A 15427-nucleotide genomic window follows, 5' to 3' on the forward strand; every position below is an offset into this window, starting at 1 on the left:
CCGTTGGAGTAGGGCGAAAGGGTGCATAAACCTGCAAAGGTGATGCAAGTTAAGGAAACATTATTCCTTTGGGATTTCGCCGTTGGAGTAGGGCGAAAGGATGCATAAACATGCAAAGGTGATGCAAGTTAAGGAAACATTATTCCTTTTTGCTCTCAGTTACACGCAAGAAATCTGAGTTTGATGATTGCTCTTCTGGGTTATCCGTCATGCCGCCACAACGTTGCAAAGTCCCCACAGACGGCGCCAATGTACAAGATGTCTCTGGTACGGGTTGAGAGATGGATCGAGAACTTGCGGGTTGAGGCAGATGCCGGATCACTTGACTGGAGCAATGAGGGGGAGGTACTTGCAAAGACACTTCGACGCTCAAGTCAGAATGGATCTAAGAGGTATAAGGTGTGAGGAATGAATGAATACCTGGAGGGACCTGGGTCCTCTATTTATAGGTGATGGTGAATATCTTATCTTATCTTATTTGGCTAAGATAAGGGAGACGTTTGAATTATCTTATCTTATCTTATCTTATCTTATTTGGCTAAGATAAGGGAGACGTTTGAATTCGAAAGTTGGTTAGGACCTCTAGTGGGCTGGTTTCGAACCTTCTGGAAGGGCGAAGCGGGTCAGACCCTGGCAACCGGATTCGGGGACCGTTCCGGGTGTAGGATCCGTGGGCCGGATCCGTAACAATTACGTGTATCTCTAACGTGCCAGTTCAGCTTCCATCAACGGTGTTAGTAAGAAAAATGACGAAAAGACTAATGTTATTAACTTAAAATCTTTTAGAAATGAATTTGATTAAAAAAGATTTTCAAAGATTAAAATAAAAATAGCTAGATGTTTTAGGACCATTTTAACTATTTACTCCATTTGATTTACATGATTAAATCAAGTTTGTCTATTAAATTTATATAAATCTATTTAGGAGAAGTTGCAATGAATTTTTATTCCGGACATATTGATATAGTTTCGGTAGCAGAATCACTTTTGCGCAAACGCAAAGGAGGGAGGATCCTTCCATCCCTACCAACAAACAATCTTCGAGCATAGAGTCAGTAATCACGAATGAATTTTGAGTAAAAGCTGTAAGCTCAAACATATATGAACGAAGACGCAAGGCGGTGGAAGAGTAAGAAAGAAAGGATAAGAAGATATGCTGTTTCAGGTGGGGGGCCAAGGCAGCCGCCCCACGTTCTTCGAGATGGCGGCGGCCCAGCAGCTCCCCGCCAGCCTGCGCGCCGCCCTCACTTACTCTTTGGGAGTCTTCGCCCTCCGCCGCCCCTTCCTCCACCGCCTCCTCGACTACGAACATGAATCCTTCGCCCTCCTCATGCTCATCCTCGAAACTCACAGCTTGCGGACCACAGATGCTTCCTTTGCTGAATCTCTCTACGGTCTCCGAAGAAGACCCGTCAATGTTGCCCTCAAGATTGATGCTTCCACCGTTTCCCCTAATTCCGATAACGCTGCTCCCAATTCAGGTTTACAAAGGCGCCAGAAAGTTCTCTCTGTTGTTTTTCTGGTAACCCTAGTTCTCTCTTTCTTCCTGATTTGCTTCAATTGGAGAACATTGCTGTACTATACATAGTGGTAGCTAGCTGAATCTGGGTGTGTTTCTAGGTTGTGTTGCCCTATTTGAAGTCTAAGTTGCATTCAATCTACAACAAAGAAAGGGAAGCTAGGCTGCAGGCTACCCTCTGGGGTGATGATCAAAATGAAGGTTTTGATGCCACCCTCGGCTTCGAAGAGTCGAGGAGAACATTGGATTCTGATGCCAATGCATCTATTAGGGAGCGCGTCAGGAAGAGAGTTCAAAAGATTGTGGGGTTTTGCTACCCTTGGCTACATGCTACTACAGAGGGTATGTGTGTTCTGCTGTCTTATTGAAATGGTTATCTTGCTGAGACTTCGGATTAACTGATTCTTAATATCTTAACAATGTCACTGCAGGTTTGCAATTTGCTTACCAGCTATTATACCTTTTGGATGCCACTGGATACTACTCATTTGCATTGCATGCACTTGGGATACAAGTGTGCCGAGCTACAGGCCAAGAGATGGTACATATTTAGGATATTATAAAATCTGTCACACTACATTACTTTTATGTTACTCTTGTACTTGAGTGCTGTATTGTGGTGGGTGAATGAGAATAGACATGTTGTTTGCATTTTTTTCATTTCTTGTTTCACTGAATTGGGTTTTATTCCTTTCATGGGATTATAGATGGATACCTCTTCAAGAATTTCAAAGATACGTAGCCGAGAACGTGAGAGACTTCGTGGCCCTCAATGGTTGAAGGTATTTATCAATTAAACGCTAATTTAGATCAGTTTATTTCGTATTTAAAACATCAAAAGCTTTTTTCTTTTCTTTTTTTCTTTTTTTTTTTTTTTTTTTTTTGAAAATAAGTGATCCTTCCCCCTCCTCCCCCTTAATGATATTTTTTTCTGAAAAAAAGGGAAAAAAAAAAGAAAAAAAAAAAATCATAACATGAACTGGGTTGCAGCTGAAGAATTTCATATTTTGTTGATTTTATTCATATTGTTCTGCCTATCCAAAGTCAAGATTCATTTTAACATTTGCAATCTTGACTTTGAATAAATGTTATGCTTTTTGTCCACATGAATCACCTTATATGATTATGTGATATATGTCATAATGCAGACCTTGCAAGGAGCACTGCTCAGCTGTATGTACACTGTACTGGATTATGCGCAAACTGGTTTGATTGCAGCTGTGTTCTTCTTTAAAGTGAGATGTCTTTTTCCCTCTTGATAAGTTTTCTTACTTAATATAGTAAAACAGTAAGCCAAAAATAATACTGAATCTTCTTAAACTTTGGTGTGTTTTAGCTTGTTTTATATATTGTTTGTTGGCTTAGATTTCTTAAAGTCAACAAAATGAACAACACCCACTATGGTATAGCCAACAGAGTTTTGGTTGGTACCATTGCCTGGGTGGTTCAGAAATCTTTGAGTGGTCTGTGTTCAACTTCTTCTGTCAAGTGGTACTTAAGTAATCTACCAGTGATGTGTGGTTAAATATGTTAGTTTGAGGAACATACTAGTTGAGACAGAGCACAATCATTAACACGTAATTTATGTGGAACATATAGATGATGGAATGGTGGTATCAGTCAGCCGAGGAGAGAATGTCAGCCCCGACAGTATATCCTCCACCCCCTCCTCCTCCTCCTCCAAAGGTGAATAAACGTTTTGTTTTTCATCTTCTTTCTTCATCAGTGTACTTCTATACATGTAAAATTGGTGTTTGAATCATACTAATTGAATAGGTCTACTTGCATCCTCTCTATGAACCGATCAAAAAATTGTGTTGGGCCATTGGCTAATATATATTCATACAACCAGGTAGCGAAAGAGGGAATCCCGCTGCCATCTGACAGAACAATTTGCCCCTTGTGCTCACAGAAGCGTGCAAATCCATCTGTAGTTACAATTTCGGGATTTGTCTTTTGCTATGCTTGCATATTTAAGTATATTACACAGGTGAGAATTCAATCTTGCAAGAGTTGGCAGGACCTAACGTTTGTGATGTCAAGTGTTAAATTCAACATGTATCACTTCTATTCCCTAATTTGTTTTGTTTATTGTGGTTCCTCATTACAGTATAAGCGTTGCCCAGTTACGCTGATGCCTGCAACAGTTGAGCAGATAAGGAGACTATTTCATGATGTCTAAGGTCTCACGTGGCTACAAGATTCTCAATTGTGGTTTTAGTTATATGTACATCTCTCTTAGTCTCTTCTATGTAGGGATGGGGGGTTTCACCGTTAGTATGGTAGGTACACGATGCAGAAGAGGAATGATTTTTGTTATTTTCCTCGTATTCATCCGTATAAAGTTCCAGCTATAACGAGCATGATTGTATGTAGTATGTATGTTACTTATAAAGCAATAAACAATAGTTACTGCAAAAAAGCAAAGGCATGATTTGCTTGTCCTTAATTATAGTTGCGCTTACAATATCATTAGCAGCAGCAAAACTGCGGAAGTAAAATCTTGAAACTATGTACGCATCAAATGCTCCAAGAGAACTAAACAATATACCCATTAAGATCCCCTTTTTTATTATTAAGAAAAATTAACCATATTATTCTAGGGCTAACCACGCTTCATGCAGAACGAAAGAACGTAAGAACCATGGGACGCGAGCTCAAACTTCACAAACACTTTCTTCGAACGCTCTTTCTAGTCTTGTCTTACATGTTGAAGTACTTGATTTCAGTTTTGCATCCTGCAACACCAGCAACTCTGGTTAAGTTTAATAAAACTTCAATTCAACTAATATATAGGTTTATTATGCACTATTGATATATCAACTACCTAACCTAATTATCAACTTATAACACTAAATGTAGTACCTTTCTTCCACTGTTGTTCAAGCTTGACTCCATGTCCTGACCAGTATGAGTCCAGTAGCTGCCGACAGTACCTATGATGGGGGTCTCGTCGGGGCTCTTGCTTCTAGTCCTTCTTGAAGATCTTGATAGGGAATGCATCCTGATCTCTTCAATTGTCAATGCTCCTAGAATTGGTCTATCCTCATTACTCCATGAGGATCCTCTACCTCCCTTTGGTGTCTGTTCTCCCACTGAACTGTTGTTCACCGAAACAGGCGTGCCTTCCGGTTCAACCAACCAGCTGGATAGGCTGGTGTCAACGCCAATCTCTAGCTTGTTATCATTCGCCTTCTGCCTTGCCTTGCGTTTTGAGAGCTTCATATTTGGCTCTGGACTGAGGGATATTGCTATGTCCTCCACTGCTGAATTGTTGATGTTTTCTTTATCATTGTTCTTCAGTGACTTAAGCAATGTGGATTTGGCCACCCTCCCTTGTGTATCAACATTCTCAATTGGATTCAACACAGAGGAAATATCATGAACCCTTTCTTGAGTTTCTTCTTTCTTGTCCTGCCTCAGGCTATTAACTTCGGTCTCCGCTATTTCAGCCGATGAAATTGGTTTCCTATAATCAGTCGACAGCGAAAACAACGACTCTGAAGACTCTTCTTGAATTCCATTGACATCACCACCTTCTTCTCTGGCAGAAGAATTTATTTCTTCAGGATTCACCTTCTCTTTGGCAATGCAATTTTGTTGCTCAGCAGGTTTTGCTATGTCTGCTTCCTTGTCGGATGAAGAGAATCCAGCCGGCTTGGACGAGTTCCCTTGAACCTTTTCCCGAACAGTTGGTGCGCTTGATCCTAATGCTTCAGAATCCTCCTCTCCAACTCCAAGAAGAAGTTGTTGCTGCTGCTGCATTGGACTGTTAACTTCAGTAGTGTCGGCATTTTGAGCAGCAGAAATCTGTTTAGTGGAGCCAATGGAGAGAGAAAACAGCGACTCCGAAAACTCTTGTTCTCCTTCTCCTTGGTGTTCATCTTTTTTCTCACCTCTTCTTCCAAGTCTCTCTTCTTCATCCTTGGTAGGTGTGGCCGCATGAGCTGCTTCAGCACTTCGATTCAATAATTCATATTGCAATTCGATTCTGATATGAAAATGACGGATAATGAAAGTTCAAAATAAATTAAAGGAATAACACAGAATAAACAAAAAGCATGGAAAGCTAGCTAGCTTACTTGGAATGAAGGGACTGTGTAGCAGTTGGATTGGAGCGTTTAGAGCGTTTGCAAGAACCAAAACAAGTAGGTAGAAAGCACCTCATCATGAATGGATATAGTTGAGAAAAAGGTCACTTTCTAAAGAGAAAGAAAAAAGCGGAGAGGGGATTGAGGGACTGAAATGGAAGAAAAGAGGGAGGAAGGTAGGGAGCTTTTGAAATTTGACCGTTGAGATTCTCGTCTATCTCTGGGCCCACCCATTTATGTGGACTCTACTACTTGAACAGGTTTGACTTTGACCACTCACTCCACTTCAATTATTCATAATCATACATCTGTTTTTGACACAAATAGTAGGTATTAATAACTCATTTTCCATCAAGGCCAAAAGGGAATAATTTAGTAGCTCTGAATTTTGTTAAGGGAAGAAATGTTTCTCAATGACTTATTTGAAGATGGACAAGTGATATTTAACACTATTTAATAATGTTATTGACAATTTTTATATGAAGTTAATTAGAGAGTGGAATTTTTTTTAGTTAATATCAGTTAATTTTTTAAGTATTTTTATTTTAAATTTTAAATTTTAAATTTTTAATTTTTTAATAGGTCTAAACTTACCAACATAACATATAAGTCAAAAAGAATTATCTAGCACCGGAGTCTTTTTTTTGTTGGACTACTTTTTCGGTTGGTGCAACTTTGCTAATTAATACGATTTTCAAATATGCTTTCATCGTCTTTCATTAAATTGAATAATAATATGAGTGACAAGTTATATATTTCAGTGACACAGTTATATACACAAGTAAAATGTACAAGATTTACCAAGGGCCCTATTGCGCACTATCCTGCAAAAGCCAAAGTAAGAGGAATTTTAGATGACAACTTTTGGGACTCCAAATCCATGCAGATTCTCTCGCTTTTCTCTCATACGTCCATTCCCATCTCATTTCCCAATGAAAAATGACGAAAACAAAATCACCCATCATGTTATTTGAAGTACTTTAATCAACTCAATTAATATTATATTCTGCTCCTCATTTATTAATAATTATATCACACCTGATATTTTGGGTAACTATGGTATGCTTATTACGTAAAATAAACATTTAATTTGAAGTAAAAAAAAATACAAAATTAATTTAACCCCAAAACTTTCAATATTATTTCAAAGCAAAAGAAATACTATTATATACATTAATATGGTCTGTGGAGTAGTAAGGACTAGGAGTACTATAATTGATAATTTTCAGTTCAAGATCCAAAACCAGCATTCAAATATCCAACCCCCTTTTAATGAATTTTATTATAAGTCAGAATCAAAATATTTAATTAGAAGAAGAATAAATAAACATAATTGAAAAGCAAAAAGAAGAAAGGAAAAGTGTATCACAGCCAAGAACACTTACGTTTAGCTTGAGCCTCTCCAAAAAGAGAACAACTCTATATTCGTTTTGTTTTAACTAATCACAATTAGAGCTCACATAATTTTCAAAAGGAGAAAGTCAACATAGCATGCATGGAAAGTTTGTGTGTGGTTCCATTCCTTCTGTCCATATCCAAAAACCAACATAACAATTAGATGAATGACTGTTGTAATTAATAATAAGATTAAAGAAAAAAAAGGATTAATTAATTGGAGGCTTAGCTTTTGGTTGAGCTGAGGTAGGTACATCTAGAAATGTGAGAGGGGACCAGCCATACATAGCAACAAAGCATAGAGCCATAGATTGAGCGAGTGATAATGATCACAATATATAAACCAAGTGGCAACTTCACCAGCTGCCACCAAATCTAACCTTCTTTCTTTCTTCTTTATTTCTTTATTTCCATTGGAGATTGGTGTCACTAACTCTTACTATTAATAATAATATTAAAAGCACAAGAAAGAAAGGGTGTGCAGGTAAAAATCAGGCTCCACAGACACTGTTTCTCTAAAAAGTTGTTGCCACTCACATTCTTATCTTGTTTCACGGATTGTGTTTTTGTTTTTTTCATGGTACGTCACCTTCTTCTTCTTCTTCCCCTCAAAACTTTGCTTGCTTATGCCGTATTATAAAAATATTCTCCTCTTCTTGGATGATTAATTATTTAGTGATTATTAGACATTGTTCTTTAATCTTTACACTTAAAGAAGAAAACTATGCATGTGAATTCTATTTCCTTATTCCTAGCTCCATCCAAAAATAGCGGGGATGCTTTTCTTGCTCCATCAACATCATGGACCTCTTTAGTCTTTCCCTATCTTCATAGACTTTTTTTCTGCCTTTGAAGCTTCTTGAAGGAGCTTAATTGCCAGAAAACCATGGAGGCAGTGAATCAGAAATCTCTTGAGAGAGCGGTTTCAATGAGAGCCTTGCAAATGGGAAACTCATTTCCATGTATGGTTTGTGTTGTTGGATTCCTCTTTGGAGTGTGCCTTGCCTCTTTCATCTTGGCTGCTCTTACTTCCACCTTTCAGCTTGGCATTGGTCGCTTCTCATTCTCAATGCTTAATTTAACATTCCATTCTGACTCTCTTTCTCACTCTAATAATACCATAAGTAAGTCAATCTTCTTCTACTTTTGATTATCTTTATTTCTCTGTTTCTGTTTCTACCATTTGATGATGGTTCTTAATTGAAGTTGACATGACAAATTCAGTACACTTTGTTAATCTTGTTGAAAAAGGAACAACAATTATCGGCTAAATTTAAAGCAAAGAATATTGGATTCTTCAATTGATGATTAGATGAATGAATGAATAAATTCTAAGGCTTGTACCTGAAGCAACTTGAAATCATACCAACACTTTCTTTAGGCTACTCTGTCCGAATATGGCACATTATTTTGCATTGCATAATCAATCAATATTAAATTTTCTTGGGACATTCTTGCAGTTATCAATTTGGATATGATCAATTTTATAGGGGTATTAGATTATATTAATGTCAAATGTCATAATGTATTTTTTCTCTTATGGTGACAAGAACAGACTGCAATGTTAATGCTAAGGGAACACAGAGGCTAACAGATTTCAACAGCAGAAAAGATAAAGAAAATGAGGATAGTGTCTCTATGCTTTATTCAGGTTGGAGTTGTGTGTTAACTAAATCTGAAAGTGAGGCAAATGAGTGCTTGCACAAACTTGGAATCAGTAGGTCCATTTTGCCTTATGCCCCACATTTGGAAGACTGCAAAGCCAGGACACAGCTATTCGAACGTCTCGATAAGCGAACAGGAAATGAGAACTTCCCTCAATGGACAAGTTGGAAAGGATTTTTGGACATGCACCATGTTGCTACAACCAGTGACCAGACTCAAAATTTCAGGCATCAAGCTGTAACTAAGGGTGCTTATCCACCTTGGGTATGTCTTTTTAGTATTTGTGCCATATTGTTAGATTTCTTCGGGATAAGGTCGAATCGCGTAAGCTAGACTCACCAATTATAATGTCAACTACTTGCCGGTTCAAACTTCAAACCTAAACCATTTTCTTATTATAAGCTTTTGGCAGATTGCAGGATCTGATGAAGAAAATTACCCATTGACTAGGAAAGTGCAACGTGACATATGGATCCATCAGCATCCCTTAAACTGTAGCAATCCGGATGTCAAGTTCCTTGTAGCTGACTGGGAAAAATTACCAGGATTCGGCATTGGTGCTCAGTTTGCTGGAATGAGTGGACTCCTTGCTATTGCAATCAATGAAGGCAGAGTTCTTGTAACTAAATATTACAATAGAGCTGACCATGGTGGCTGCAAAGGTATAATAAAAAAGACCAATACAGTTGCTTGCTTCATCTCTTCTGATTTAGGTTCAATTCCGTTTTAACAACTTTTGCATACAATCATTGTGAACATAAAATGTGTATGCAGGGTCTTCCCGGTCTAGTTGGAGTTGTTACTTCTTTCCAGAAGCCTCCCTAGAGTGTCGTCGACGAGCATTAGAACTAATGAAAAGCGAAGATGCTTGGAGTAAAGGAATTTTGACTGCGAAAGAAAATTACACATCAAAGCATATATGGGCAGGGCCAACTCCTAGGTAAGTTCCAACTACAACTGCAGTTATACATTAATGATTACTTAAAGAATTTTAGTTTTTATGGTGCAGAATATGGGGTGAACCTTGGAAGTATCTGCAACCAACAACTGATATAAATGGCAGCTTGATTACTTCACATAGAAAGATGGATATGCGGTGGTGGAGGGCACAGGTAGGGTACTCATAAGAAATGCATTAAAGAGTTATGTCCACATTTTCCCAATTTTCTTCAGTGATCAGTTTCCCTCTTATTTTGTGTGACTGCTTCATGAATTCATGTTGATGCCACAAATATTGTTTCCAGGCTGTGCGTTACTTAATGAGGTTCCCAACTGAGTACACATGCAGCCTATTGAATGAAGCTCGACATGCTGCATTCGGAAAATTAGCTGCGAAAATGGTGCATGAAGGTCTTGCTGGAGACTGGACAAAGGTTAACTTACTAAAATACTTTTTGGGACATAAAATACTGACTTAGAGTAGAATATACATGACCATGAAAATTGCTTTTGATTTTGTTATAATTTTGCTTCTGGTGGTATTTCAGGGAAGTAATAATAAGCCAAGATCTGAAATTGATGAATATGTGTGGTCCAATCACAAGCCATGGGTTCCTAGGCCTCTTCTAAGCATGCATGTAAGGATGGGAGACAAAGCATGTGAAATGAAAGTGGTTGAATTTGAAGAATACATGCATCTTGCTGATAGGATTAGGAGGCACTTCCCAAACCTCAACAACATTTGGCTCTCCACTGAGATGCAGGTACTAGTACTACTACTACTACTACACATCTACTTAATTTTTCAATCGTTGTTCTTGTTAAAAGTGTCTGACATTACTAAGAACCTAACTTGATTCAGGAAGTCATTGACAAAACCAAAGAATATTCTCATTGGAACTTTCACTATACAAAGGTAAGACGCCAAGACAGGATGAATGTTTCAATGGCTGAGTATGAAGCCAGCCTTGGGAGGGAGACCAGCACCAATTACCCACTGGTTAATTTCCTCATGGCTGCTGACTCTGATTTCTTCATTGGAGCATTGGGTTCTTCATGGTGCTTCCTCATAGATGGTATGAGAAATACTGGGGGGAAGGTAATGGCTGGCTATTTGAGCGTTAACAAAGACAGATTTTGGTAGAATAATTCTACCTCTTGTAAATTAATATATAGTTATTAAGTCTTTTATTTTTGGTGATATGACATGGATTCTTTGTAGTATGTGTCAAAAATAGTTCGTGGAAATAAGATTGAAGTTCTTTACTATTTCCGGTTTATGATGTTTCCTTTTCAAAAGAAGATTCAAATTCTTGATGACAGACAGAACAACAAACAATGAAGAGAATGCCACTCTCAAAAGTGTAATCTAGATAATCATTGACATAGGTGTAGATACAAATATTGGTGACTAATGAAAATTAGAATGAAGCCACGCGATTGAAGGAGGAGTATAAACTCTTCCTCTTCAATTTTCACTTCACATGACAATACAACAATTTCTAGAAGAAAAAGCTTTCTTCGCCAAACTTGAGAAGAAATAAAAAAATAAAGGCACATTTTTCTTAGCTAGTAACAAACAATTGGTTGCCCAAGAAATCTCTAGTAGAATATTCTTGGAGAAACAATCCAATGCAGAATGAGAAAGTCAGCTGTGGCTGTTTGCACAAAAAAAGACTCTTTGTGCAACAATTATCAAAGTGGAAATATACCCAGAGACCGTGAATCCATGTTGTTACTATTATTCTTCAAGGTCTTCAGTTCCCTGATGCAAAGCACCACCCTCACTGCCTCTTGCTGCTGTCTGCTTCTTATTTTTCTTACTTCTGGCTTTCTTAGCCTTCATTCTGCGTTTCTTCTCATTGGCATCCACCCATTTGTAGTCCGAAGGTATGTTGAAAGGGTCAACTTCATCTTTGTATCTGTGACTATCGGAGTCGCTGGACTGCCCTCCGCGACTTCCTTTCATCCATGAAATCCACGATGTTGAACCCTCCGGTTCCTTGGATTTCGCATCCTGGAAATGTGCTGGGCTGGAGAGTGGAGTTGAAAACTCCTCTGCTGGCTGAAGCTCCTCAAACTTCGTAAAGGTGACAAGAACTCGAATGGTAGGGACTATTGGGATAGCAACCTGAGTGGCACCAGAGATTATTATCGTTAAAAAACAGAAGCCTTTGTATAACAACACTGACAATGACAAACCAATTAACCATCAGGTTAAGACCCAGACAGGCAGAAATCAGGCACTCCACTCGCATTTTAGTAACTTATGTTTAGTATAGTATAGCTTGAAATCTAAATCAAATTAGCAAATGAAATCCATGAAGTGAGAAGTCAAAGCATGGCCAGAACTACTTGCAAGCAATTAATCAAAACGAAACGAAAAAATGAAAGAAGCAAACCGCTCCAATTCATTGTTTTACTCAGACTATGATAGATAACACTAACAGCAGTATCATGTCATGTCATGCACAAATGCCAGTACAAGAATAACCAAACAATAGAAACAGAGTCAAGTCACATGAATCTCCTCAATATTCTGAAGCTTTAAGTTGCCAACTCCAAAATAATGCAATGTACAGAAAAATGATGCCTAAAAAATTAAAAACCTATAGTTATTATGGTAATATGATTACCTTGACGGGAAAAGTTCCAAGAGGAAGCTTAGTTGTCAAAAGCTCCCTCAGTCTTCTAACAGCCTTAACCTTATTTGCTAAGATGTCAAGTAGAGGCAAAAGCTCATCCGTTTTCAAAGGGAAATCTGGTGTTAACCACAAGACAGGTCTTAAACCCTTTTTATACTCACTCTCATTCTTAGACTCAGTGGCTGTTCCTTTCTTCTTCTTCTTCTTATTGCTTTTGTCTTTTCCCTTCCTAGTGTCTCCACTATCTTCCTTCAAGTCAGATGCTGACTTTTGCTGATCACTTGACTTCTGGTTGCTACCTTCTGAGCCAAACTTCGAAACTTTCTTCAAAGTTTTTGACTCCTCAGGATCATCACTGCTACTCTTGATGTTTTTCTTGTTCCAACCAAACCAACTCTTCTTCTCTTTAACCACACCATTGGCTTCAGGATTCTCAAAGGTAGCTGCTGAGCCATTTTCTTGACTGTCTCCATGTTCCTCATCATCACACACCATATCAGCATTCCCCATACGTAGTGCAGAATCCAGTTGAATTCTTTCCTCAGCAGTCAATACATCATCATACTCATCATTGTTTTCCCCATTTATCATACTTTCTCCATCCTCCACAGCAAAAAGCTCTTCGTCTGACATAGCACCTGGCACCCGTCTTGATTTCACACTAACCATCACATGAAGCATGTCATAAACTTTTGCCTTCCAGTTCCCAACCATCTCAGTCTTCTCTTGGCGCCTCCAATTTAAATGGGGAATAAGCTCAGCCTGTGTAACATCAATACCCGGCCTATACATATTTGTCTGAGACATCAAGGAAACTTCATGAGCAACTTCAGCTTCTGTTGGTTGTGTACCAGCACCTTCCAAAGCATTTGTTATTTCCTTTTCTTTATGAGAAAGAGCAATCAAAGAACCAGGTGGCAGAGTTACATTACCATCCTCAGAAGCATATCCATCTCCAAGAAACAAAAATGTCTGGTCTGATCGTTGGATGCGTAAACCGTCAAAACCAGCAAGTGTCATATCAGCACGAAGATTAGAACCACGCTTCCAGATGCGATATGTGTCTGAAGGAGCTATGCGTCCAATAAAAGGAATGACAGAGCTCTCAAAATGGAAAGTTATCTCCATATAAAAGTCACGTATGCGAGCTGCCGAAGCAATGATGCGGGGAAGTCTACGACACCATTTAGCCCAAGCCAGAGGTTGATAATGCCGCGCGATAATCATGGCAATTGCTTCCTCCCTGGTGCACACTGCTTCTTGGAGAGCACTCCAACCATTCTCATTCTGAAGACTCCAATCTGCGCCTGCAGCCATCAATATCTCAGCAGAGATTGGATCTCTGAGACGTACTGCAAGGTGAAGAGGGGTCTCCCTACCAGGAACATCACGTCGATCAATAACTGCAGAGACCTCATCAGCTCGAAGCTCAGCGGCAAGAGATTCAGCCTCTGTATTCACCTCACCAGCCTTGGCAAGCCTAGGCAGGGTGGAAACAATGCGCTGTAAGGCAACATGGTCGCGCCTGGCAACAGCCAAGTGGGCAGGACTATGTGCATATTTAGCTAAATCTTCCACTGATTTGTCCCCTATCTCTCTCTTTTCTCTCCTAGCCCCTCCTATACTACCATCATGAACAACTCCATTTGTTTCCATGGTTGGTCAATCTTGTGTTACGACGCAGAATTGCCACAGGCCTCACTCACACCATTGCTTTGCTTTTACGATTCACAAACAGTAAGCAATTGCCATGGTTTAAATTGACTAGGGAAGACCACCAAAACGGGGTAACTTGTGCCTACTTGAATAGTAGTATAAATTTGTTGCTCTACCCTGCCACGATGAAGCTCCACTATTAAATTGGCAGGGACTACTTGAACTGGGCAAAATTTTTTTGAAGAAAGAACAACAATAAAAATAATATTTTGGGGAACTGTGCTTTGCTTCAAATTCCTTCACCATTCCTGATTCTCCCCCCAAAATTCGAACTCGAACTCGCAAGTACAAGCGTGCAAGGGGGTGATCTTGCGGTCCATGGAAAAGGAGCTCCAATCAAATCAAATTAAATCTGCAAAAAAAAAGAAAAAAGAAAAAAAGAACTGAGTCGAGAACCACCGAACAGTAACAGTAACAAACAAGGATTTATGCATAGTATAAGCTAAGATCAATTCCACCCACTACGCGGTTCTTAGCAGCACCCCTCCAATTGTAACCGCAACGAGTAACATGGGGTAAAAAATATATATAATTTTAAATAAATAAATTATAGAGGTTGATGAAGTTGAAAGCAACAAATTTGAGAAATTGACAGGGGGGAGTTGGGAAGATAGAGAGTAAACCTAGAAAATTTGGTAGCATTTGGGAGGGTAAAGTTAAAGTGTCTGCATCAATGGAAGAGGAAGAAGTGAAAGATCCGTGAATGATTAGTGTCTTTTAGTTTGCATGAATTTCCGAATGAGTTTTCAGCAAACAAGAATCCAAGAGAAAAAAAAAAGTACTACGTACCTGACTCTGAATTATCACAGCAAAATTGAAAGAGAAACAGAGCGATCTAGTTCAGTGTGAATGATTGTAGTAGCTCCCGCTTCAGCTTCTTAGGGTTGTTCCTCTTCCTTCAACTTCGAACTTCAAAGTTCCCCAAATTGTTTGAAAAAAAAAAAGAAAAAAGAAAAAGAAAAGAAGAGGAAAGGAAAGGTGATCGGACGGTGGATATGAAAGAGGAAGATGGGATCTGACGGTGAGGATGGGATGGACCATTAAATGGTGAAAAGGGACAACACAACTCAAAAGGAAAGAGAGGGGGACTCCCGCTGGACTCGCCTCCTATATTTTCTCTGACAAGGGTCTTCTTAAAAGTTAAAACTGTAATCTAGGAGAGTTATTTAAAAACTTATTAATTAATTAATTAATTAACTAATATAATGTAATATACTACTGTTATGCCATTAATTTAAAAGTTTTACACTCAAATTTTAGAAATAGTAAAACAACTTTTATATTACCATTAGACATTAGATATATTGTTGTAATAATGTGGTGGTGGTTGTTGTGCGTTGCATTTGCAGTAGTGAAGAAACGGGATTCTCCTTCTACTTTCAAAATTAACAAATTTTTTCCTATAAATGATTAAATATAATTCTCTGTTTTTTATTTGTAGAGTAATAATCCCATTT

The 15427-nt window shown here is 38.6% G+C and overlaps 4 protein-coding genes across 5 annotated transcripts; 2 read left to right on the plus strand and 2 right to left on the minus strand.

Moving 5' to 3' along the window:
* Positions 1-935: 935 nt before the first annotated feature.
* On the plus strand, positions 936-3950 carry PEX12 (peroxin-12). The gene is made up of 8 exons (XM_016349904.3): positions 936-1522; positions 1621-1861; positions 1951-2060; positions 2227-2301; positions 2668-2754; positions 3119-3205; positions 3372-3509; positions 3630-3950. The coding sequence occupies exons 1-8, from the start codon at positions 1154-1156 to the stop codon at positions 3699-3701; spliced, it is 1179 nt and encodes a 392-aa protein (XP_016205390.1). The 5' UTR covers positions 936-1153; the 3' UTR covers positions 3702-3950.
* On the minus strand, positions 3929-5813 carry LOC107645787 (uncharacterized). The gene is made up of 3 exons (XM_016349900.3): positions 5602-5813; positions 4385-5510; positions 3929-4257 (listed from the first exon to the last, which is right to left on the minus strand). The coding sequence occupies exons 1-3, from the start codon at positions 5688-5690 to the stop codon at positions 4177-4179; spliced, it is 1296 nt and encodes a 431-aa protein (XP_016205386.1). The 5' UTR covers positions 5691-5813; the 3' UTR covers positions 3929-4176.
* A 1456-nt stretch (positions 5814-7269) lies between these two features.
* On the plus strand, positions 7270-10878 carry LOC107645786 (uncharacterized). Its single transcript, XM_016349899.3, has 9 exons — positions 7270-7585; positions 7861-8129; positions 8561-8934; positions 9083-9332; positions 9445-9610; positions 9680-9782; positions 9915-10043; positions 10158-10373; positions 10472-10878. The coding sequence occupies exons 2-9, from the start codon at positions 7892-7894 to the stop codon at positions 10751-10753; spliced, it is 1758 nt and encodes a 585-aa protein (XP_016205385.1). The 5' UTR covers positions 7270-7585; positions 7861-7891; the 3' UTR covers positions 10754-10878.
* A 70-nt stretch (positions 10879-10948) lies between these two features.
* Positions 10949-15105, minus strand: LOC107645784 (Ankyrin repeat family protein). 2 transcript variants are annotated; one of them, XM_016349895.3, is made up of 3 exons: positions 14760-15105; positions 12246-14322; positions 10949-11740 (listed from the first exon to the last, which is right to left on the minus strand). In XM_016349895.3, the coding sequence occupies exons 2-3, from the start codon at positions 13908-13910 to the stop codon at positions 11351-11353; spliced, it is 2055 nt and encodes a 684-aa protein (XP_016205381.1). In that variant the 5' UTR covers positions 13911-14322; positions 14760-15105; the 3' UTR covers positions 10949-11350. The 2 variants fall into 2 exon arrangements, with proteins under 2 accessions (XP_016205381.1, XP_088347708.1); XM_088491582.1 differs by lacking the exon at positions 14760-15105 and adding an exon at positions 14594-14699.
* Positions 15106-15427: the final 322 nt, after the last annotated feature.

Source organism: Arachis ipaensis, chromosome B6, assembly GCF_059453495.1.
Source record: "Arachis ipaensis isolate K30076 ecotype BB chromosome B6, ASM5945349v1, whole genome shotgun sequence".
Lineage (NCBI taxonomy): Eukaryota > Viridiplantae > Streptophyta > Magnoliopsida > Fabales > Fabaceae > Arachis > Arachis ipaensis.